The following is a 23932-nucleotide window of genomic DNA, read 5'->3' as shown; positions in this document are numbered from 1 at the left end:
ATTTTAAGAATTCATTTTTATTTGATGGTTTTTGAATGATGAGAGATAAATGTTCTAAAAATAATAATATCAGCCTTTGATGACTTATTTGATTTTAGGAAAAGAGCAGAAAAATGTTCTCAAATGACTTTCTTTTTGAAACTTGATTCATTCTATATTCAATTTCTCTATTATGAGATTTTAGTCGATTCATGCCAGATGAATACTGAATCATAATTATTGGATTCAGGATTCAAACCTATAGATTACCCCAAATTTTTGATGACTCATTATTCAACATGTGCGGTCCTCAAGAAACATAATTATCAAATTCATAAACTCATAAGTGATTTTATTTTGATTAGCTAATACTTTAGAAAGAAAATCCATCGACTTTAAAGCCCATGATTTTAAATCAGATCAGTATTTTTCTTGCCGTGTACCAATGGATATATAAACATATATGTATATTGTTGTTCCCAAACAAATCAAAGAAAATGGAGTATAAAAATTCGTATTGGACACTTGGCTCTTTGACTATTTTAATATGGAAATTGATATGAAACACTTGACTACGGCCTGGGTACGAGCTTATTTATGCATGAAGATGACTTTACATTCCATGGCAACGGCAACACTTTTACGGTTGTCAGTCAGTCAGTCAGTCAGTTGGTCGGTCGGTCTGTAAGTCCGTTTGTCCATTTGTCTCTGTTTGGTTACGGGCTGCTGGACAGTCAGTCAAAATGAGGGAAAGAAAGATAGAGAGAGACAAAGAGAGAGAGAGAGGGACTGTGAAAATAATATTTGACTACCTTGGACTCGAGACTCGTGAAGGGCCAAGACCCAGCCAGAGTCCCTCTGCCTTTTTTTGTCGAGTTTCATTGGGAGCGTCTTGACCTTTTTGTGGTCAAAGTGCACACAAGCATGAATTCAGAGCCCTACCTGAAAAAGTCTTCACTCACACACATCGCTTACTGCCTTCCCTCTTCTCTCTCTAGCTCTTTGCCTTCAGTCTCACCCAACACATAGTTGATTTTATGTATTTTGTTTGCCTTGCACTTGGCTCATACGGTAGAACAGGTTTCTTTCTTTTTTTTTTTTTTGGCTGCTCAATTTGTGGACTGCTGCATTTCTCTCTCAGTCTTGATAGATGGCTTCGGCTTATTATGGCTCGTTGCTGCCACAAATATTGATTAATATATAATTTTACATTCCACAGAATGAGGGATCGGGGATCAGAATAGAATAGGGCAGAGCTGGGGAGGGAATACCAGGGATAGAGCCGAAGGCAGCTGTCGTTGTGGCATCATTATCATCATCATAACAACTTCATTGCACAATTGAGTTGGCCAGGCACAAAGGCATATCCTTTTCCATTCCAACCATTTGATAAGTAGCTCTTGGCCATTAGAGTTTAGGCATTAGATGTTAGAGTTAGGGTTGTTGTTCTACCGTTTTACAGGTGTTGTGCACTTCACACGCTTATCCTCCCCACCCCCGCCATCCGCTAGTTGGGCAATTGAGTGTTTTCCCTACTTTGGACTACATTTTCATTGCCGGGTTTCCCTTTTCTTGGTAGAGGAAACGCTATTTATACAAAACTCGGCCGAGGGTTGGCGTTAAGTAATTGACATTATCCAGACATCTAAGCAGTATACTTGGGCTTCTCAGGCATTTTTAGGCTTCAATGGGAAGGTTTTCTTTTAGGTTAAGATCTGAATGGCTTTAGTTGGCTGCAATATAAGTAGTTACTTTGTCTTAGAACTTTCTATATAGGTCACTTATTCTATGCGAAAATTATTTTCAAAGTATTTAATAATGAAAAATTTTATTTAAACACATTAAAGAATATCTGCGGTGCAGAAAGATTACTCAAAAAGGGAAACTTGTTTGTAATTTACTAACCGAAAATGTAAACCTAAATTATTTAATGAACGATAATATCAATATATTTCTAAAGAATAAATAAATTAGATAATTCTTTGTTTTTCTTATGTCATAAATTGTTATCAGTCAAAAATTCATAAATACATCCATAACATTCAAAATCAATATTGATAATATGAAGCAAAATACGAAAACTTAACAATATTGTTTATTTTGTGGTTTTAAAACGAAATGAAAACATTACATTACAAATTTTTTTTTAATGTAAATATTTTTACACACATAAGTTCTAGCTCAAGGCTGCAATATTGCAACTTATCAGTGATTCAGTCGGTTAATTAAATAAATTAATTAATTAAGAATGGAGCAAAAATGTTTAAGAACATTTTCTTTGCACAAATTATGACAAAAAGTAATTTTGGTATCAATATAGTCAAAATATAGTATTCCTCAAGCTCTTTGCCGATTGCAGTTGATAAATTTGTAGACTCAAATCTCCTCTCAACAACAAAACTTACTAAAATCAAATAATTTCCTTCTTACCTAGACCTTGATGTCCTTTGGTAGACCTTCCTGGAGAATCCTATTATCGAGATCAGTAGAAATGACTTCTGTTACCCAGCTAATGCTATCGCTGATTAATGGATAAACACTTTTTAGTTGGAAAACATTTCTATTGTAAGATTAAACCAAACATTCATTGAGAATGTTTTGCATTATTGAAATGCAAATTTTAGATACAATAATTCACTAGAGACCCATGTAATTAGGCTAACCCGCCACTGACAAATGTGGCCTTGTAATATTCGGTTAGTTTGAGAAGAAATTGGGTATGAGGATTATTAGCAGCTGTTGGCTGACGGGACTCAACCGAAATCCATGCCAACCATGCCAACTGGACGAGCTATGAACCAAACCGCCGGCCGCATGCAACTCAATTAAGTTTGGCAGCATTGGCAGCGATGCTGGCTGTAGTTTGGCTTCTATAGTTTTAAATACACGGCTGGTGCATAATTTCACAGGCTGGCAGGCAAAAAGTCAACGTTTTTATAAAATATATTACTCCGGCCATAATAATTCACGCACGGCATCAGGAACAGTAACCAGGAACCAGCACCAGCACCAGCACCAACACCGGCACAATGGAAAGGGTCTGTGGGCCGGGCAGCAACTGGCTGGGCCTGAAGCGTTGCGAAAACTAATTAAAATGGAATGGCCACTGCCAATTAATGTGTGACTATGAAGGGAATACGGAGGAGCAGCCGCTGCCACACCCACTCACGATATACATGAAATTCACATAATAAATACTGATGACGCCGCCCCGCGCACTCTCCTCTCCCCTGAACCTTTGGGTTATAGGCAGGCGGGGCACCTGAGCTCCTCCAACGTTTGGCTAATTTACATGCCCAGCCTAATTAAAGCGGTCTGAGAGAAAAAAGAACAGAAGCTTTATGACTTGGCTAGTTGTGGGACGAACAAAAACCGTTTTGTATATCAATAGTGAGTGACTGGCTGACTGACTTACTGACTGACCTACTGAGTCACTGCAATCGCCGGTACTGAAATTAATTATTAGTCCGCTCACGCACACCAAAAAAGGGCGAGTGTGTGCACACATGTGTGTGTGTGTGTGTGCGTGTGTGTGTGTGTGGGATATGCCACAAAGATATCCTCTTCGAGACACACTGACCCTAATTACGTGTAACGAGTTCATAAACGTAACACACACGCACCTGCAACGTAGCGTCAATGTGACAACAGTATAGAAAATACTTAGACACAGGAGCGGATCTTATCTCAGTGCACTTTTTAATCAATAGGATCAACAAGAAGTGGAAAAGTTCTTTCAGTTTTTACCAACCTTCTTAAATCATATTGTTAGCCCCTTTAATAATTGTAGTCCGCTCCTGAGTCTTGAAAGTGTCCATTTATATTTGTCACTAGCTGCGGCGGCTAATTAAAATTAGAGAAAAACTAAAGCCACATGACAAAAAGGCACAGAAACAACTCCAGTTACACAATGAAATGAAACTTTTTGTCATTGTCATTTAGGCGCAGGGATTGTCCACTGTCAACTCTCGACTCCTGACTGTGTGACGTGCCTTCAAGTCTGCCGCCTGGTTATGTGATTTTCCAACCAACCACCTGTCCAGGTCCCTGTGCATTGTCCTGTCCCTTTTTTGTTTCTGTTGTTTGTTTTTTTTTTTCGTTTTCCTGTTGCTGTTTGTAATTGTTGTTGTCGGCTCGTGTCAGTTAATTAATCTTGTCGTTTTGTCAGGTTTTGTCACCTGAAATTTTTGCTTGCCTCTAATGTTGCTCTTGCCACTTTTAGTTATTGTTCGTTTTTTTTTTGTGGGTTTTTTGTTTGTTTGTTGACTGGATTGTTCCTTTAATGCAAAGTGACATCGTGTCAGACGACACCCCATGCTGATGACATGTCACATTTGCCTTCGCTTATCTACGCATCACACAAATTAGCAAATGAATAGTAATATCCATTATGCAATTTCATTACCTATTGATTTTGATATGGACATAATTGACTTCTCGTTTTCATCAAAAACGTGAGATGATTCATTTTCGAGTAGCTCAGTGCCAGTTTCCCAGTCAAGTTATTTGCAAATGTTTTTCAATTAGCTTTGTCAACACATTTGCAGGCCATTTTTAAAGACCAACTAAAGAAACATTCTTAGTACTAGTTACTAATAGTAGTATATATTAGACAATAGCATTTGGAGATTTTAAATTGCAGATACTTATTTCTCATTATCTGGCAATATCTGTGTGACCATTCTATGGCATTGTGTGGAATTATTAATGTGAATTCTTAGCTGAACTCCCACTCGCACATACAAAAGTCAAAAGAAATCGCCAGCGTTTTCAGTTGATTGCAGCTGTTCGTTTTATAGTGGTTGTTGCCCTGTCTTTTAGCTCTCAGCAGAATCCCAGTTGCAGCTCATCCAACTGTTTGCCACCTAACTCCTTCCTCTTCTCTCACTCCTAGGTAGATGTGAATGAGTATGTGTTGGCTGATACTGCTGCTGCTGCTGCTGCAGGTGGCAAAGCATAAAACTTCATTATTGTGTCGTGGTCATGTCGCTTACGTGTGCCATCATGATGGCAATAGAACGCCGTTACCTATGTCTGGCATCGTGGCATCGCATCGCCGGCAATGATACCGCACAAAATAGTAGAAGCAACAAAACACAAAAAAATAAAACCAGCACAACAGCAACAACAATACAGACAACAACAACATTGGCGACAACAAAAGCAATATATCATGAGTCCAGCTTTTAGCAAGCTTTTCATAATCAGTGATGCATTGCCAACAGCTCGCAGCTGACAACAGCCACGAGATGATGACGGCGACAACCAGCAGCAGCAGCAGCAGCAGCAACAGCAACATCAACAGCGACAGCAGCAACATCAGTTGTTGTAGGGCGGTGGGGGGGGTTTTATGTCGGGTGTGGCCAAGGCTAGTGGGAGATATTGGTGTACTGCAATGTCGCCTTACCTCCCCTTACCTTATGCTCTCCCTTTGGGTTCATTGTTGACTGTTGCTGCTGCTGACATAAATCCATATTTTGTACAGCAAATTTCACGATTGGCCGCAACAACAACTGCAACAGCAGCAGCGGCAGCAACAACAATAAAGGCAAAACTTATAGGTGGAAAGCTGAGGAAATTGCTAAAAATTTCCAATTAACTTTAAACTTCAAGAACCACACACACAACACTTCACACCTTTTTCCTATATTTTTTATCATTCTCTTTTATTATAGACAAAAGATTCATAAATCCCATTTGCTTCAAATTGAAGATGACAAAATATTTCTGCACCGTGCAATGAAGTCCTGAACATAGTTCCTGCAGTAGGACTTGTAGACAGGAGGGATTCGTGCTTATGCTCTTGTTATGGGGCGCTCCTTAAGAAGTATTGCTTATTGGAGGTAACTAAAAGCTAGTGAGATATTTCCATCGCCAGGGAAGAAAGAAATACTAACTCATTACGACATCTATATTAAATTATTTAACAATCGCTGATTAGGCATAGATTTGAACAAAGTTCTTTCAGGAAATACAAATGTGAAATAATTATTTTTAAACTAAAGGTTTTAATAGATTGATATCTGCTGTGATTTGTAGCTGGCAAAGTTGCAGTTACACAAAATATATGTCAACCGCATTTGTCTATAACGCTCCTGGTTGTTGAATGTGGACGTTGAAATATTAGTCATCGTGATGAAAGTAGTGCACATAGCTTTGATTCTCTCCCCTTTTTCCTGTCACTCTTTCGCATTGTTGTTGGTCCATCATTCTTCATTTACTGACCCGACACCAACGGACGATGTCAGCAGCTGGCATTGGCGTTGGCATCATCATCATCATCGATGTGGCTCCAAATCCAGCATCAGGAGCAACGGTTGCTGCCCCTTATTCCTGCTCCTGTTCTCGCTGCATTGCTGTGCGGCGCTCATGATGAGCGTGCAAAGATAGCCATGACGCATTAACTTGCCTTAACGGGCCAACGCATGCGGAAAGCAAACAAAACGCGACAGGCGGGCAAACAAACATCGCTGACAGCAGAAATGCGCACGGACAGACAGGGGACAGATGAGGAGCAGATCCTCTAAGCGAACGAAGATGGGGAGTTGTGGTGAAGTCGGGAGAACAAGTCGCATCCTGGCATTGCATAGAGCACGAGCAAGTCAAACAGTCAAACGGAGTTTTGCGGTTTGGGGCGGTGTTTGCCGCCCAACAAGTGGTGTTTGTTTGTTGCAATGAATTGTGAGCTTTTAAAGCACGTTGCCTACTTTAGGGGGTAGCAAATAAGTTGTCCTACAACATGTTCTTTAACAAAAGAAGCCTCATTCTTTGCTGCAGCCTACTCTTTGCTTAGTTCATCCGCTTAGATTTTTCATCTTTAATCATTTAGTGCATTATCCTAGTAGCTTAAAGCATACAATTCGGCGCCTACTCTAATTACTTAATTACGTGCTTGACTCGACGTTATCTACAACCAGAAAAAATAATAATATAGAGGTTGTCTGACAAAGCCACCGAAAAAGCCACAGCCGGTTACACCTGTGGCCAGACTAATCTATCATGTGCCATAAAGCGGATGAGCGCGCGGGGCAACTTGGGCGGATTTATTCAAACCGCAGCCCCAAAACGGACAAACGAAGGACAGGAGTACAGGCGTAACAGGAGCTGCTGGTTTTAATTTTCCTTTATTTCTTTTTTCGTACGCCGCTTTTAGCGATGTTACCTGGTTTAACGCCATCGTCATTGTCTGATAAGCCGCCATTGTGCCCGGGTCCGGTGAGTTGCGCAAGCGGCTTTTGTGGCCAAGGCAGAAACAGCGTGAGAAATGTTTATGACTCCGCTGGGAGCTATGTGAATATGTGTGTGTGTGTGTGTGTGTGTGGGAGTGGGAGTGACGTGGTATGGTGTAGGCGGGGTTATCCCCAAACCCGACGCTAAAAAGCCTTTTGTGCCTTGTGCTTGGCGAAGTAATGCATTAAAAAAGCCAGACGTTCCAAAAAACACTATGCGTTTAAGTGCGAAGCTTTGTAGTGTGAACACTGCAAAGTAGAAAACTTCGTTTGGACCTTTCACTAGCCATGTCAACTGCTTTATAAAGAACACTCTTTCTTCCTCCTTCCTGTCCTTTTGATTTCAAAGATAAACCAATGACTGATACGCGTACTAAATCGACAAAGCAATTAACAGCTCACTGTAAACATTAACATTATTACCCTAAAAGTATGCCAAGCAATTCGCTTAACTTTGATTTCGTTCAACTGCAGTTCATAAAATATGTTGCATACTTATGGGACGCAACAAGAACTAAATAGAAATATTGGGCAGAGAAACTTTTTAATAAACTTTTGTTAGCCAAAAAAAAATAAACGAAGACAGCTGCAATTTTCGCCGTTTGGTAATTTGCCAGGACCCTTCCACCATCCTTTTACCATTGTGTCTGCACGAAATTGTGAACATAGTTCGCCAATGCGAACCAGAAGAGAATTTTCTCTTGTTTTTTGTCTAACAGCAAAAACAAATTTCACTGAGTAAAAATCAGTCCTGATGGTCTTGTGTGAGTCATGCAACAAGAAAATAAACTTGTCTCCGTCAATAATGCAAATTGATAAGAACAAAAATGAATATTATTTTTATTTTGGCCAAAGAGAGAAAGCAATTGGAAAAATGGTTGTCGGATCGAATAATATAAGAAAGAATTTATGTCACGAAATTCGCGACAAATCAAAAAACAAAAATAATTGCATGTTGAATGACAGACAATGCTAATGCAAATTGAAAGCTGAGAGTAATGAGGGAAAATGAATGATTTGTTCTAAATCGGATACATAAAGTTTAGCTAAAGGTAGACAGACTAAGATTTTTTGTTCATTTGCTAAATTCCTTAATGAAAGATTCATGGGAGATAGTAATTTGATCTTAATCGATTTGGTGTGATATATTCATGAATTCTGTTTATTTGATAAAAAAAAAACTAGCATATATTTTTTGTGCATTAAAGCTGTCTACATACTTTTCGACACATTTAAAGCAAACGATGTACCACAAGGTCATGAGAGGTTGCCAAATGCGAAATGAGAGTTTCTGACGCTTTTTATATAAGTCACCCCCCAGGCCAGAGGCAATGTTATTACTGGCAACATGTATTCATTTCATCGTGGCAAAAATGCTGCACCTGCAGTTAATAATTCCACAACGTGTCAGTGAACCCAGTGACAAGTTTAGTAGTAAGTTTACGCGGGTGTAAGCCCCTTCAGTCCCTCCTTTACAAATGCACAACAAAATATAGGGACAATTTTGTTCTAGTCAAGGACTCGCGCGAGATTTTAAAAATCAAAATTAGGTTTGAAAAAACAAAAGAATGGAGGATAAAATAAGTTAATTGTGCGTCAAAGGATTGTAATAAACTCGTTACTTTTCCAATAATGCGAGTTGAAAGTGAAAATAAAATTCTAAAGGAAGTACAAATATTCAATATATTGATATGAAATTTGTTTTACATTTTTTGTAAGGAGTTGGGATGAAAAGTATCCCAAAGATATTTTCATAAAAGAAATTTCTTGCCACATTATAATTTGTTTTTTTTTTAGTTTGTTGCGCAATTAGTCGAAAGGTTTGCCAGCTCCTGGCACACTCGAATGTAAAAATATATATAGAATGAAAGGAAGAACAAACTAAGCTTCTTCGTTTCGGCATCGACTACATGCGATTGGTAGTTGGGCCCGCTTGTTGTACAACATTTGGCTTCACTGCATCAGAGGTTGGAGGAGCAGCTGTTACTGCATAGGGGGTATAGGGTTTCAAAGTCCGAGAGGCTGCCATGGTGAGAGTTTCCCTCTGACGTATGGCCGGAAGTGACTGATTGGATTGATGATGTTTTTGCTGCTGCTGCTGCTGCAGGGGAATTCCTGACGTAATGCGATGATGATCACTGAAAAATGGATGCTTCAATGCCTCGTCGGCGGTGATGCGCTTAGTGGGATCAACTTCGAGGAGGCGGGCGAGAAGATCGTAGGCCTGAAGTGGAAACATATCTAAACCTTCGTATTGCTCCATGTCATGATTGGTGTTCTTGCAGACGCAGTTGTATGTAGGTTGATCACAATTGCGGCACATTTCGGTGCTGCCATCAGCTCTTCTATGTCGACGCTGATTGTCCGGTGAAAGGAAAAAGTCGGCTAGGCGAAACCGCATGCACACCCGACGTAGGTCTAGAGCAGCCACCTTCTGAGTGAGTAGAAGCAAACGGTCCAGCATAAAGGCGGTCTTGCGCACCTGTATATCACCAAAGAGATTTATGATCTCCGACAATGCAGCACAATCATTGGGGGCCTTGAAGAAAGGATGCAGCGACGAGAGAAACGACAGCATGATCACTCCCACGGCCCAAATGTCCACGCCTGTGGTTTGGTAAGGATATCGCATTAGGACCTCTGGCGGGCGATATCCTGGCGTTCCAGCCCTTGAAGCATGAGTCTCCTTGCGCTGGGTTTTGGTAGATACCACATAATTGTTGGGATCCACAGTGGAATTCATGAAGCGCAGACGATTAACGAGCCGCAAGGTGTCGGCCTTTTGGGCAGCCAATTCCTTTTTCGTCAGATGAGTCTGAGCTAGTGCCTTGCGTTGCTCCACATTGATATCATGATCAACTCCTCCACCACCGCCCAAAGCTCGCTCCCTACTAGCCTTGGCAAGATATTCGTCGGCTTCGTCCTGGGCACTAAATCCATTCTGCATCAACAAATGACGTGCTGCCTCCATGTCCCTTAGGAGAGCGGCAGCTGCCGCAGAGCTCAGGTCACTGGACTGGATGACAGTGCCGTCCTCTGCAATTCGTTGGGCCAAACCAAAGTCACAAAGGAGAAACTTTCCCGTGCGACGATTATACAATATATTACTCGGCTTTACATCCCGATGGATCACATTGAACTTGTGTACATGTCTCAAGGCTATTAGAAGATTTCTAATGTAATCTTTTACCTCCTGCAGGCTCATGTTGCGATAGATGTCGTGGAAGCGATCGTGTGTCATGTAGGGCATCACAAAAGCTACGTTCTCATTGTAACGGATGCAGCAATTGATCCCTATCACATTGTTCACCCCACCAATGCGAAACATGCACTCCAATTCGCGTAGAATCCTCTCCGGATGACTAGTCGGATTGTGATGCTTGATCGCGTAACGTCGACGCTGGGTTTCCGGCAGAGAACGCTCTCGCTGAAGGGTTCCCAAGAGGACAGTGCTGAATGTGCCACTGCCAATGCGAAACTGGACATCAAAAATTTTACTTATCTCCGGAATAGTCTCTTGCAGTTCCCTTAGGGCCTCCTTGTTCTTATCGTTAGCATGCAAAGTGCGTAGATGTATTGAGGATAGCTCTTTAATGGCATTGCGACGCGCAGTTCGCGTCATTTTGTCCGTCAGTTCCTGTACCCTACTCACGGATTGACTAATTATAGCCTGATGACTGGGCAGAGCTGAAGGTAGAGCCATTCCGCTATGATTGTCATAGTAACGATAGATCATTCCCATATTGTTATCCACCAGATCTTTCTCTCCATCATCCCGATTCAGTGCTGCACCACCTTGCCTTCGATTAAAACGGTTTGTAGTTGATTTGGTATCGGTCATTACGTTTTTCTTTCCTCTCGGTGATCCATTGCCAACTGTTGCCGTTGAACCTCCTGTTGCTGCGGCTGGAGTCGTGGTTATAGTTGCGGTTACTTCTTGGGCCACCATTCTAGTTGAATACCGATGCGTTAGTTGCTTATGAGATTGCTGTGGCTGCTGCTGTTGCGTTTTTCTATCCATTTTGTTGATCAGAAATCTAGTAAGCATTTACGTATTCCATCTACAATTTGCTTGCTATTTCTATATCTTTACGAATCGCAGTTTGGGAATAAGAAGATGTTGGTCAACAATTGAGATAGGCCGCTCTTAAATCAGGTAAGGTGTTAGCCCGCAATAAATATTTACAATAATTTCGTTAAAGGGTTTTTATATTTAAATTTTGTGCTAGAAAATGTCGAGTTACTAAAAAAAAAAGACTAACTATACAGAATAATGTTTTAATCTGTTATGATTTTGACAGTAAATGCAATAGAATACGATCGAAAATATAACTATTGAAAGATGTATCAAAGTGTTTATATTTTGGGGTTCTAAGATCTATCGATAAGTATTTGTTTTATTCACGATTAGATAGTCTCTTATAGATACATAATAACTTTTCTTTGTAGGGTTCTGTCTAGCTATAGGGAATTAATACATCGAGAAACAACAAACTCTAATCTATTCTTAACGATTATATGGTAAAGTGGAGGCCAAAGGCATCATTTTTGAAATGTCATTTATAAAGTTGGGTGAACAAAAAAGTTAGGATTTATTTCTATTTGTTAGTACTTACTCTTTGTCATTATTGAGGAAATCTTTTGAAGATTCATCGCTGTACAGTAAGTCAGACATTTTTTATTACAAAAGTTTATCCTAGAGTAAATACTTCACTATGAACTAAAAAAAAATAGTAAGCTCTGCTTCGATTTTTAGTTGCACACGTCACTTAATTAAACATAATACACACATACATAAATACAACACGAAACGGAATCTTGCCCAAATCCCGATACGAATGCCATTAGTTAAGCGGCAGAGGAGCAGTCTAGAAAATGACAGCGATCAAAATAAATTGGGGAGTGCCATTAAATTTTTAGAATTTAATTGAGAAACCAAAAAATTGGTTTAATTAGATATAAGATTTTATTTTTTTAATTTTCCCTTTGTTTATTTTAATTGCGAAATGTTTAGGTCTCTGTGGTCTGAGAAATATTGGAAATACTTGTTTCATGAACTCGGTCATTCAATGTCTGAGTCATACGTCTGAGCTGAGTAGCTTTCTGCGTTCCCATCATGGATCGTACCCATCATCAGGCAACAAGGATCAGCAAATATTACATGGTAAGAAATATGTATGTATGATCTGATAAGCTGAATGATTTGTGTTTGTTGCGTAGAATTTGCCAAATTGATAAGTGAAATGTGGACTGCAAATGTGCGCAGTGTAGCTCCCATGGAACTGAAGCGGGCATTCTCCAGAAAACATCGCATGTTTAGTGATTTCAATCAACAGGATGCCCAAGAGTTCTTACGTTTTTTCTTGGATTCACTTCACCTGGCACTGAACACCGGATCAAAGGGTGGAACACTTTACATTGACGACAAAGTAAGCGACAATAAGAAAGCTGATCTCATGTGGAATTGGTATAGCAGTCATGAGAATTCCCTTATACGCGATTTATTTGTTGGTCAATTGAAGAGCACTCTGAAATGTTCCACTTGTGGCAATACAAGTGTTACTTTTGACCCATTTTGGGATCTCAGTGTGCCTCTGCCCTTATCATCAACGCGTTGCAAACTGGACACTTGTCTGAATCTTTTCATAAAAGAGGAAGTTCTCGATGGCAATGACATGCCAAACTGCTCCCGATGCCAGGCGCGTAGGAAATCCACGAAAAGTTTTACCATTCAACGTTTTCCCAAGTATTTGGTTATACGTACGTAGAAATGAAATTAAGATAAACATTCAATCCTCTTGACTCTGTCATCGGTTTTCAGATTTAAAACGTTTCTCGGGAACACGCTTCAGTAAGCTCTCCCATCTAGTTGAATTTCCCACATCAGCTCGTGAGCTAGACATGGGTTCTTATGGATCAAATTCCAATTCGAGTGCGCAATATTCACTATATGCCATATCCAATCATATGGGTAAGAAGCTTTTCCATTTAAAGATTTTTCTATTATATTGATTTCAATTCGCAGGCTCCACAGGTGGCGGTCATTACGTGGCTCTTTGCAAGCATCCTATTTCTCACAAATGGCATGAGTTCAATGATAATATGTAAGAAGTTTAACGAAATGGAAATAGTTATTAAATTTTTTTTCTTTATTTGCAGTGTAAGCGATGCTTTGCCAGAAAGCTTTTTAGTTTCGCCTAGTGCCTACATTTTATTCTACGAGCGTGCGAAGTAGTAGCATGTCAGATGCAGGATCAAACGGGGGAGGAAATATGACACAGAAGTAGCAACCAGAATATGTACATAGACAGTTAAATTTAGCCACAACTTGACAATCAACTCTCGACACATAACTTAAACCAAAGACAATAAAAAATACCAAAATTTACATTTATATCAATGTTTGTCATTGTTGCCAATCGCTGTGTTGTTTTTTAGCACTTTGATTGTCGTTCAATTGAAGTTTTTCCAATATTTTCCCAGTGTTCGTTCTACTCATAATTAAAATTTGTATAATATCCACATTAAATACTTTTAAAAACAACTGTGGATCAATCACCTTAAAAGTGTAAAATACATTTTATTTGATTTATTCATGAAAATTGTCGCAGCAATTGGGAGAATATTTTGTTAGACATTTCATTTATGCATAGTTCCAACTATTGCACTTAGTCAACAACTGAAAAGTTCTTGGTCGCCCTCCTCTTTGCCTTTTGTGCCGTGAGCTGCTCATATTCTGCATATTCCTTTTTTTATGGAAAAGGACAACCAGCTGGTGCTGTTTTTGGTGCCGCCATCTAACGTTAACTTTTTGCATGCAATTTACTGTTACAGGGTCTCGACACCATCTGCTCTCCTCTCGTCCTCTCGTCCTTCGCCCGATTACCGTGTCCGTGTCAACATCAGATGCCTGTCCACTTGTTTCTCACTCGATGCAGCAAATTTTAACGCGGCAACAGCTGCAATTTGTAGGGACAGGAGTAGAAGGTGGAAGGGAGAGGTACAGGATGACTAAGGGTTTTGCAGCGCCGTTTATTAGTTTTCGCTCCTGGGGAAAAGTTTGCACAATGAATATATTAAAATATCGTTTCAATAAAGATGCCCAACATGTTTCGACTAAAGGTACTGAGGCTGTCGTCTGAACAATTCGGGAAGGCATTATTAAATTTCTATAAATCAATTGACACAATTGAAGGGTATTGGGTGGGGGGGAGTAGGTCTCAATATTTATAGCTCATTATAAAGTCATTTTGTTAAATGAAAAATCTTAATGCGAATTGAATGTGCTCGCTCTTATTAAGAAGTTTCAAACTGAAGGCATTTAAAAGTCTCAGAGTTGCAATCGCCTAATAGTTTCGTTTATTCATGGGCTGCCTTTGTGGAAACTGTTGAAAGCTGTTGTCAATTGTTTTTCGACCAGAACTCCAGAGAAGTCAAATGGCCAACACAATGCTCATTCAGTTGAGAGTGTGTGTGCGAGTTCTCTCTGACGTCTCGCTTTCTTAGTTCCTGCTATCGTTTAGCCATTTCCGGTTTTCTGGCCTCAACAACTTAAGCCAAAACTTCACGAAAAGTCCTTTTGGCCAAATTTTCTTGGCGCCTTCCCGTTAGAATTTTCGCAATGCTTTGGCATTAGTGCGAAGCAGTAAACAAAAACTTTTCCCCCTCCTACTACCATATATATATATGTATATTTGTATGTGTTGATGGTTCAGGCCCATTGTGAATTAAATTAGCCACGAGATTCAAAAGAAGAGAGGAAGACAGGAAGCCTTAACAGCAAAGGTAAAGTCTACAGTTTGGAAAAACTTTAACGAAAAGCAAGACTACAGCATGATAATAGTTCTAAGAAGGATGGAAACCCAAATATGTACATAAAACATTTTGTATATAGTTATTCTGAATCAAAAGCAAATAAATAAACAATGTGGATGCCAATGGTAAGAACGGAAAAGACTTAAAGTTTGGGCATAGACTTAAGCAACAACAATAGTGAAAGAAAACTCTATGGTAAACGTTTTAGGGCGAAGGGTTTACTCCTTGAAACATTGATTCCTGTCGCAAAGAGCAAACTTTAAGAGCTGCATCTAAATTATGACTTAAGGTAGTTACGGATACAAGTTAGTTGAATTAGTTTTAAGCAAGTGATAAGAATAAGTTGAATAATTTATGTAGGCCAATTTGGCCATAGTCAAATAGAATATATAAAGTGTTGACTCTTTTCAGAACTTTTAAAATAACCCTCGTGTAACATTTTCAAGTGCACAACTTATAAAGTTTTAAAGTTTGTTAAATAGATGGTTGCATGTGTTTTCAATGTGTAACTGCCCCATCCAGACATTTATCTATTTCGAAAGTGGTTTCTATACACAAGCCGACCCCTCTTTTGGAACAATTTCTCATATATCACTCGAAATTTGACTATAGCTGACCAATACCCCTCTACCAGCAATTGGCAATCTAAGCAATTGCCGACCGGCCAGCCCCTTCTCCTCTTGGCGCTTGCCCGCACACTGACGTGTCCCCTACCATGTGGTATGGCATGTCTTCCAACTGGCCAAACAATTTCGCTTAGCCTAACTCCAACACGTTGCGGCTGTCTGTGTGATGGCAGGTGCCCCTTCTCTGCCCTACAATTGGTTTCCTTCCTTTCTCCGGCCGCATCTTGTGTTGACCAACACCAGTCGCGTTGCTTGTTGATTGTTTTGCCATTTTGGCCCGTTTTGCGGTTGCAATTGATGGCACAGGTGGATGATGTTGGCAATGGCTGATGGAGGCGTTGGCGCTGTTCCTCGTCGACCGCAAACAACAATGTGGCCAGGACGAGGCTTTAAAGCTTCAAAGAGCCATCAGGAGCGGACGGTGGGAGGTGAAGCAGAAGAAGAGCCATGTAACCAAGTGAAACCCATGAAAAGGACATTGACCAAGCACTTCTTTGGCTTTGGCCAGTGAGACTCCCTATCCTCTTTGTCCTATTGCTTTTGCTTGTGTTTTTCCGTCTTTTTTTTGGGGGGGCGAATTGCAATTTCATTTCAACCCCCCCTTGAATTTGAAGGTTTTAGTATGTCCTCTCTCAAGGATAATCTAACCACAAATAGCTTAACAAATTTCCCTGCCCAAAATGCTAGCACATTAAAGGCAAACTTTTTCCCTTTTAATAGTTAAGAAACTTTCTTAAAGCCACAACAAGAACATTTGACAGAGATAAACTGATTTATTGTCATCCTCTTAATGGCAAACGACCATCGGCAAACGACGACGGGGTCAACAGAGCGCCCACAAGGAGCCAACAGCCAGCAGCCAACTTGTCAGGTCGAGAGACAAAGCTATTTGTAGATTTTCGGTGTTGCCAATTAGTGCACAGGATGTGGAGACAGGAACTTGGGGAAATAAAAAGTAGTGCACAGTGACTAAGGACAAGGACAAGGACTGCAGCACCTACTTACAGTGCACTTTGCTGAACAAGAAGTAGTGAGTGCACTACTTCAACTGGCACGCTCGAATGGCCAGCAGTTGGGCGACAGTTTACCAAGGATAACGAACTAGAGCAACAAAATTAACCACAAATGAAGGCAAAGTCGCGAAATGAAACTTTCACCAAAAGCCAGGTGAGAAGATAAAGGTGTTTCACAAGACTTTCATTAGGGTGGTAAATGGCTTCAGAATTTATATGTAACTTGGCTTTTTGGGTGGAGAAATATCTTTATGCCGTTTATGCCGCAATAAACGCGGCTCAAATCCTTTTGCCGCGCTGTCAGAAGAAACTTTGAATTCTCAGAAAATATTTTTATAGGTCAATTTGTAGAAAACTGATAAGCCGATTATTAAATTAGCTACAGTTTTCATAGCGATTACAATTCTCTTTGGCATTGGCTAAACCAATGTTTTCCTTAAAGTATCCTATTTTGGGTTTCGTAATTTCATTTCACTTTGCTGATGAAACAGGAGGAAGAAGTAAATTAACAAGAGCAAAGCAACTGAAGAAGATAAATATACGAAAGGAGTGAAAACTTTCTACTTGCAACTGAAGTGTGATGGACAACGGCAGTTTGTGTAAGGGATTAATGGGTAAAGGAAACCACGGAATCCTTTAAGAATTTCCAATCTAGTTCATGAGGGCTGTAAGATAAAGGATGCGATGGTTAAACCGCTGTCCAAACTGAAGAGGTGAAGTGCAAAATAAAAAATTTCTTTCTGTAATTAAAGACGATGAACTAAAAAAGGAAAAACAATTACCTTCTTATTCAATTCGAGCTATTTAAAAATAATTTATCAGATGGGAAAGTAATGAACTTAAAGCAAATTCTTATTTATATAAACGGTGTCCATATTACCCGACTTGGTTTATAGGAAGATTATATTTTAGACAAAACATTTCCATTTTTCACAAAAAAGAAACAGTTCAAATTTTAGCTATAGCCTGTATTTGAAATAAACAGAAAAAGGTCGGAAATTACAAAACCTCAGAAACAGGTTTCACGTTATAAGTAAACAAATATTTATACATCTATTTTAGCCACGAACTACATAATAAAACAGTTTCATACGTAGTTTCTTCCTTATCCTAATCTATAATCTCACTTTAAATTAATATTTTGCAAAGTTTCTATCTAATTCAAATGGAACTTTCATTGAAAGACTACAGAAATGAACTAAATGACTGCTAAGATCAATAGAATGCTTTTCGTTAGAATCAACTGAATAATGTTTTTTTTGCCTAATACATGAATGTTAATCCTTTCGGCTTAAAGTAGATGGACCACTCGGCTCTCTGACAAATCTCTAATTCCAATGTTGGCATAAGCCCATTCTTGATCTGGCATAATCTTAAAGTAACTTTAGGGAGCCAACGTAAGAGGCGAAACGTCTGCGACTTTGTCACACTTCACTAAACCGGGACAGAAACCACCAAAGAAAATTGCAATAGCAATAAAAGCAAAAGGTGGAGCAAAAACTCAAAGAGGACACTCTCTATATAAACTAGGCTACCCGACGACAACGACAAAACAACGGAACGGAACGGGGGTTAAGGGGGGACAGAACCAAACTGCAATTGCCACACCAAATCGAAGTTGTTGCTGCTGCAATTGTTGTCGCTGTCACAGTTGGCATTGCTTTTAAGCTTAGTTAAGAAGCACTTTGAAGCGCTTTTCCTAAAGCTGAGCAAATGTTCTTGCCACGGACTGCTCTGGACTGAAAATGGTCGCTTCATTGCGTTTTATGCTTGTTGTGGCAACTTCTCGAGTTGCGGCAAATTGCTTATTTATACGAATTGTGTGTCTGTATGCCAATCGCGAAAGTTCAGTCAGAGGATAATGTTATAATTTTCCATGTCTCAGTCGATCTTTAATGGCGACTTCAGTTGCAGTTGTATTTGCAGTTCTTTCTAACTCTCTATCCCTTTCATACTTTTGCAATTTTCATTTTGAGAACATTCGGAGGTAATAAATTTTCCACACAAATTGCTTTGTTTTTTCCATCTGACCAACTGAATGAATGACAACTAGTCGTTTGTCACTGCGAAAATTCAATGAATATTTTCTATTACAGAACATTTTCTATGCCAAACCAGAGAAGAGAAACACACACACACACACACAAGACGAAAACTCTTCACAATTGGCTGCATTCTATGAACATGAGCACTGGAATTTTAATACTCTTTGCCGATAAGAAATACCCTTCATTTTAGTATATAGTAGAGCAAAGATTTTTGAAACGTTTCGAAAAGAGTTTCCCAACTGATTAAGCCCTAAATAATTATATCCACTATTGGAATCAATCAAGATAATACAACTCTGGGAAGACTCTAAAACTAATACAATCATCCTGCTAAAAGTCAAAGAATTAGACCAAAATCCAACTTCTTCTTTCTTGTTCGTCATCTCAAGGTAATGCGCTTTAAGTCCCTGTAACTGGAGGATTATATTTTCAATAACAGGGTATACAAAAGTTTGTCGCATTGAAATTACCTTTAAATTTATTACCATAGTGAAAGTGGAGGTAAAAAAAAAACAACAACGACGAAAAACAGAAAGAAATGAGCATACATATTGCATGAAACTAGACTAAGACTCTCTGCAGATCCTGTAAATTGTTGGTTGTCAACATGTTTTTTGCCAGAATTTCAATTCAATACGAATACGAATTCAATTGAATTTTCTGTGGCCACGTTTTGGGCTCTTAAATTCTTAATTGCCAAAGCACTACAGCTACAGAATACGGACTACGACCTCGCAGGCACTTCGGTCCCACTTGGAGTGACCCGCAAGAATGTTGTTTACACAAATATCAATAACAATAAATTTTACATTTATTGTTTTTTGGCCGAGAAAAGGTTCTGGCCTGAACGCAACTGAAATGAAAAGCACACAAATTAATATATTTTTTGGGGTTGGCCAAATACGCAAAAACAATTTGCCTTTATAGAAAATTTCAAGAGACTGCAACAACAATTTGTCTTGCTTAATCTCAGTTCATTAATTTAAAGTGCTACTTGTAGGAGAAAAACCCCCTCAACCTCCCCATTTCACTTCCATTTGCCCACAGAGACTGTCTCTTGTATCTTGTTCTGTTTGGGCCAGCTGGTCTTTGGTCATTTTCCTAGAATTTTTGCGGTATGTTCAACTTCTTGGAGAAGTTGGAAAATTTGAGTTCCATTTGGCTAAACATTTTGCAATCATTGGAGAAAACAGTTGTTAGGATTAGAGTCAAGTAGTGGGAAAACACAACACAACATACACACACCCACACCCTTATGTCACGCAGTTTTCTGGTCCATTGTGTGTTAGTATGTGTTTTTAATAATTCATGAGCCATGACTGTGGCCGACCTTCACATTTTTGGGGTCAATTTCCATTGTAACTGCTCGAACCAGCTGTCAGCTAAGGACAGACAAAGCTGACACATGAGTTAGACAAGGAGTAAGTGCAAAATAAGGAAAAAGGAAAAAAGGAAACTGAAATCGGCAAAGTAGCTGGAGTGGATTAAAAGGCATTCGGTGTTGCATTTGTCGGAGGACTGAACTATTAATTCACAAAGTTCGTAAGGAAAATGAAATGATAAGCAGTTTAAAAATGCCAAAGAAAGTTTTATTGCTAAGGAAATCAATTTAATCAGTGTCTAAAAAACAAGCATTTTCTGCATTTTGATCTATCAGCATTGGATCTTTCAGTGCAAAGCTTAAAGCACGAGTTGGTCAAATCAAGTTTTTCCTTAAAGCAGCAACGCTCGTTCTCATTTGAGCAGAACTAGTTAGTTAAGGATTCCATTTTTGATTAGGCGACTTAAGTTGGCGAATATTGTGAGTGTCCAAATCAGTGAGTGTCTTAAAACAGATGGACACTGCCGTATTCCTATTCTAGTTTTCATCCTATGTTTATTATGTTTCATTCGCTCGCAAAGAATTAATCACTTTTTGTTCTCTAATATGTACTATTCATAAAGTAACACATTTTAAATATCTTTTGTCATTTTCTTTACCCTATTAGCTTAATAGGGCACTTGGCAATACCATTTTCTTCAAAACAAATTCACATATTAGCTTTTCATTTTGAGCTCTTGAAATTTCAAGTTTTTCCTGCAAATTGCTTAATCTTTTCAACGAGCAATGGAAAGGTAAAAAAAAAAACCCAAATTCATATCAAGTTTCAGCCATCAATTTTCCTAATTTCATAAAATTGAATTGGCCTTCTTGGCATTGCCGTGTTTAGCATCAGACCCAACCGCTGCCAACGCCTTTACACCTGACGCGCCTCTGGCAAACAATCAACTAAAGCAACACACACACACCCAGACCCCACCTACACACACACACACACACATAGCACGCTCGAATGGCACCACCAGCTACTCTTCGCGGCGTTGGAAAGCCTCCGTCAGCAGCTCCTTGTCCCCGTATGGGGGCACTTTGCAACCCACCCCTCGGCCGTCGCTTCAGTAGCCTTTGCTATCAACTGCAGTCGACCCCGGCAAACACATTTTTTTTTCTCTCCTACTCGTTCTATTTGCAGCTTTCATGCTTCGACTGGGTATTCTTGCCGGCGGCTTTTGGAAGATGTGAATGCAAGTTTTTGCTCTTTCTAGAAAAACTATGACGGAGAAAGGGGTTTCGCGGTTGTTCGTCGCTTTTTTTTTTGTGTGTGTCGAAAAGTAAATAACCAAAACTGAAGTGCAGCCCGGCAGTTGAAATTTTTATGCACAACCCAAAAAAAAAAGGTAAAAAAAAGAAATATGCCATAAAAAAACGCGCGCTGCACTCGTGAGCAAACAAATGCAACTAAACATGAGCCAATGGGTTGAAGTTTGTGTGTGTGTGTGTGGGTGTTTGTCTGGGTTGTGTGGGTGTGTGTGTCTATTTGCAAAGTTTCTTTGCCCAAACTCAAGCGTTTGCTGTTTTTTCTCTTTCCTTGTTTTTCATTTTTCGTGCTAAACTGCAGGTGGTAGTTTTTTTAATACCCTTAACCAAAAACTGTTTCATAGCTGTTACCAATAATGTCCAGATCAGCTTTACTTTATGGAGTATAACAATTCCTGTTCTAAAAAGCAGTTGGAAAAATGTGTCATAGGTACATCAACTGAATAAATCGGTTAAGTAATTAAGCAAAAATATTACGATGAAGAACACAAACTTCAAAATATTTATTAATAACTATTATAATTAATTATGATAATAATATTAGCCATACTGAAAGAATACTGCTTGACGAAATAAATAAATGTTTGTTTTAGAAATATATATGCCTTATTTTATATGAGCAATTTTAAAAGTTAGTGAAACCATCTTCTGGTTTTTGAACAGGCAAACATTACAAAACGAAAACCCAGTCAAGTTATGCAAAAATTATTAATTTCAAATAATTTATAAATCTTGAAATCTTAAAAAAAGAATCAAACGATAAACATTTCAATAGAAAAAGGGTATCGAAATGTCATAGAGTTTATGTTTTAGATTTTCTTCACTCTTTTTTTTGTCTCTTGTTTTCCGCTTACACTCGTCGCCAACTGTTTTAAAAAATGAAAGCGCTACAAACTCCCACGCAACGGTCATGCCCACAGTCACACCAAGCTGCTACAGCAGCAACGACCACAGGAGGAGGACGAGTAGCAGCAACGGTAGCATAAATTTCCATTACCGTTGACAAATATTTACACATCGACCTCAATTCATATTCCTTTTGATGCTGTTGCTTTTAGTTTTACCAGGCGACGATGGCGATGGGCGATGAGGGACGGGGGGGAATGCGACTGGCGAATGCGCGTGGCAACTCTTTATGCACTTTGTTGCTGGTGGCTATTAAAAGCTGCATTTAGCAGCAACCAGGTAGCTGATACTACCTGGCACCAACTTCTAGCTGAAGTAGGCGTCGCCTTTCAATTCCAAACATAGGAAGCGTGTCGAGCAATCATTCATTCAAAACGACGAGTACCCACAGTTTAAACAAAACAAAAATGTTCCAAATCGTACGTGGTATACGTTTGTTCCTGGCGTTCATCATCGTCATCGTCATTCCGATGCACTACTCTCTGGCTGAGCCGTACAACAAACAGTTGACCATCTTTGCGGAGCCGGGACGCATGGAATGCTACCATCAGCCGATAGCTGCCACAGAGCTCATCACCATCGACTACCAGGTGATACATGGAGGCCATGGCGAGGCCCACATCAATTTCATGCTAATGGATCCCCAGCGAGTTGTCCTCGTTGCCGAGGAAAAGCAGGACAAGAGTAAACACAAACTGGTGGCCAACGAGACCGGCTCGTACAAGTTGTGTTTCGACAATACCATCTCTACGTTCAATCGCAAGATTGTCACCTTTCTGCTGGAAGTGGTGGCCGCCAACTATGAGGAACAGGAACGCATCAATTTGCGCAAAGAGATGTTAACCGATTATCAATTTGATAAAGCCTTCACCAGCATTGTGGATAATATTGGCAAAATACAAGTCCATTTAATGAGAGCACGCCAAAATCAAGACTCAATACGTGCCCATGAGGCAAGGGACAGAAATCTGGCTGAATCCAACTATGCCATGGTTAACAATTGGTCACTATTTCAATTCGTGGCCATGATTGTGGTGGGCATGTTGCAAGTATTTATGTTGCGAAGCATATTCCACACAGATGGAAGATTCTACGAGTTTTGGCAGAGATTCTAATGGACTTTACTATCATTTTGTCTACTCTACAACAATGTTAGCGAATTGTCAAATATAATTTAAAAACTGTAAATTGTTAATTTGAAAAAAAAAGAAATATCATTGAAAGATATCAACAATTGCAATCATTTAAAACTATCGTAACGCATCGACTACTCATTGCCCGAAAAAGTAGGCAACAGAAAACACAAATATATGGCACATTTGTAGTGGTGCATGGAAAGCAAAGTTCTTTTACTCATTTGTTAACCACATATTTCGACTGGGCCACTGTCATAGTTTTTTATTGATAGTGAATTTATTGCAAAAGCAAAAATCAAATGATATAGCTTTAAAATCGGCATAGGTAACTCAATAGTATGCAGAAATCTTGCTAACATCGTGCTGGCAAAGTTAAAAAGTGATATCTATAAGACTCAAAATTAGGGCAAGTCTTAAAAAATGAATTAATTAAGTTTTATTTCATCCTTTTTCGACCATCATTTTTATAGATGTTCAACACTGCGTATACGTTATAGGTAGTTAGATAGGAAGGTAAATAAATTAAAGTCTACTTTTGAGGCTTA

The 23932-nt window shown here is 39.3% G+C and overlaps 3 protein-coding genes across 3 annotated transcripts; 2 read left to right on the top strand and 1 right to left on the bottom strand.

Moving 5' to 3' along the window:
* Positions 1–8868: 8868 nt before the first annotated feature.
* LOC6642115 (cell division cycle 7-related protein kinase) lies at positions 8869–11498 on the bottom strand. The gene has a single exon (XM_002065579.4). The coding sequence runs from the start codon at positions 11254–11256 to the stop codon at positions 9115–9117; it is 2142 nt and encodes a 713-aa protein (XP_002065615.2). The 5' UTR covers positions 11257–11498; the 3' UTR covers positions 8869–9114.
* A 454-nt stretch (positions 11499–11952) lies between these two features.
* LOC6642114 (ubiquitin carboxyl-terminal hydrolase Usp2) lies at positions 11953–13602 on the top strand. The gene is made up of 6 exons (XM_023176006.2): positions 11953–12107; positions 12223–12372; positions 12429–12968; positions 13030–13179; positions 13234–13312; positions 13368–13602. The coding sequence occupies exons 1-6, from the start codon at positions 12047–12049 to the stop codon at positions 13441–13443; spliced, it is 1056 nt and encodes a 351-aa protein (XP_023031774.1). The 5' UTR covers positions 11953–12046; the 3' UTR covers positions 13444–13602.
* Positions 13603–22588: 8986 nt separating this feature from the next.
* LOC6642113 (transmembrane emp24 domain-containing protein 5) lies at positions 22589–23458 on the top strand. The gene has a single exon (XM_002065577.3). It carries the CDS (start codon positions 22659–22661, stop codon positions 23364–23366), a length of 708 nt encoding a protein of 235 aa, XP_002065613.1. The 5' UTR covers positions 22589–22658; the 3' UTR covers positions 23367–23458.
* Positions 23459–23932: the final 474 nt, after the last annotated feature.

The sequence above is a fragment of the Drosophila willistoni genome (genome assembly GCF_018902025.1).
Source record: "Drosophila willistoni isolate 14030-0811.24 chromosome 2R unlocalized genomic scaffold, UCI_dwil_1.1 Seg167, whole genome shotgun sequence".
Lineage (NCBI taxonomy): Eukaryota > Metazoa > Arthropoda > Insecta > Diptera > Drosophilidae > Drosophila > Drosophila willistoni.
This window is presented reverse-complemented; position numbering and strand designations above follow the sequence as displayed.

What these genes read in the sequence shown, in the direction of transcription:
- LOC6642113 (XM_002065577.3), top strand. Translation starts at nt 22,659, where the DNA reads ATGTTCCAAATCGTACGTGGTATACGTTTGTTCCTGGCGTTCATCATC.
- LOC6642114 (XM_023176006.2), top strand. Translation starts at nt 12,047, where the DNA reads ATGCCATTAGTTAAGCGGCAGAGGAGCAGTCTAGAAAATGACAGCGAT. An exon ending in GGATCAGCAAATATTACATG is followed by an intron (nt 12,373 to 12,428) that starts GTAAGAAATATG and finishes TTTGTTGCGTAG; the next exon opens with AATTTGCCAAATTGATAAGT. An exon ending in CATGAGTTCAATGATAATAT is followed by an intron (nt 13,313 to 13,367) that starts GTAAGAAGTTTA and finishes CTTTATTTGCAG; the next exon opens with TGTAAGCGATGCTTTGCCAG.
- LOC6642115 (XM_002065579.4), bottom strand. Translation starts at nt 11,256, where the DNA reads ATGCTTACTAGATTTCTGATCAACAAAATGGATAGAAAAACGCAACAG.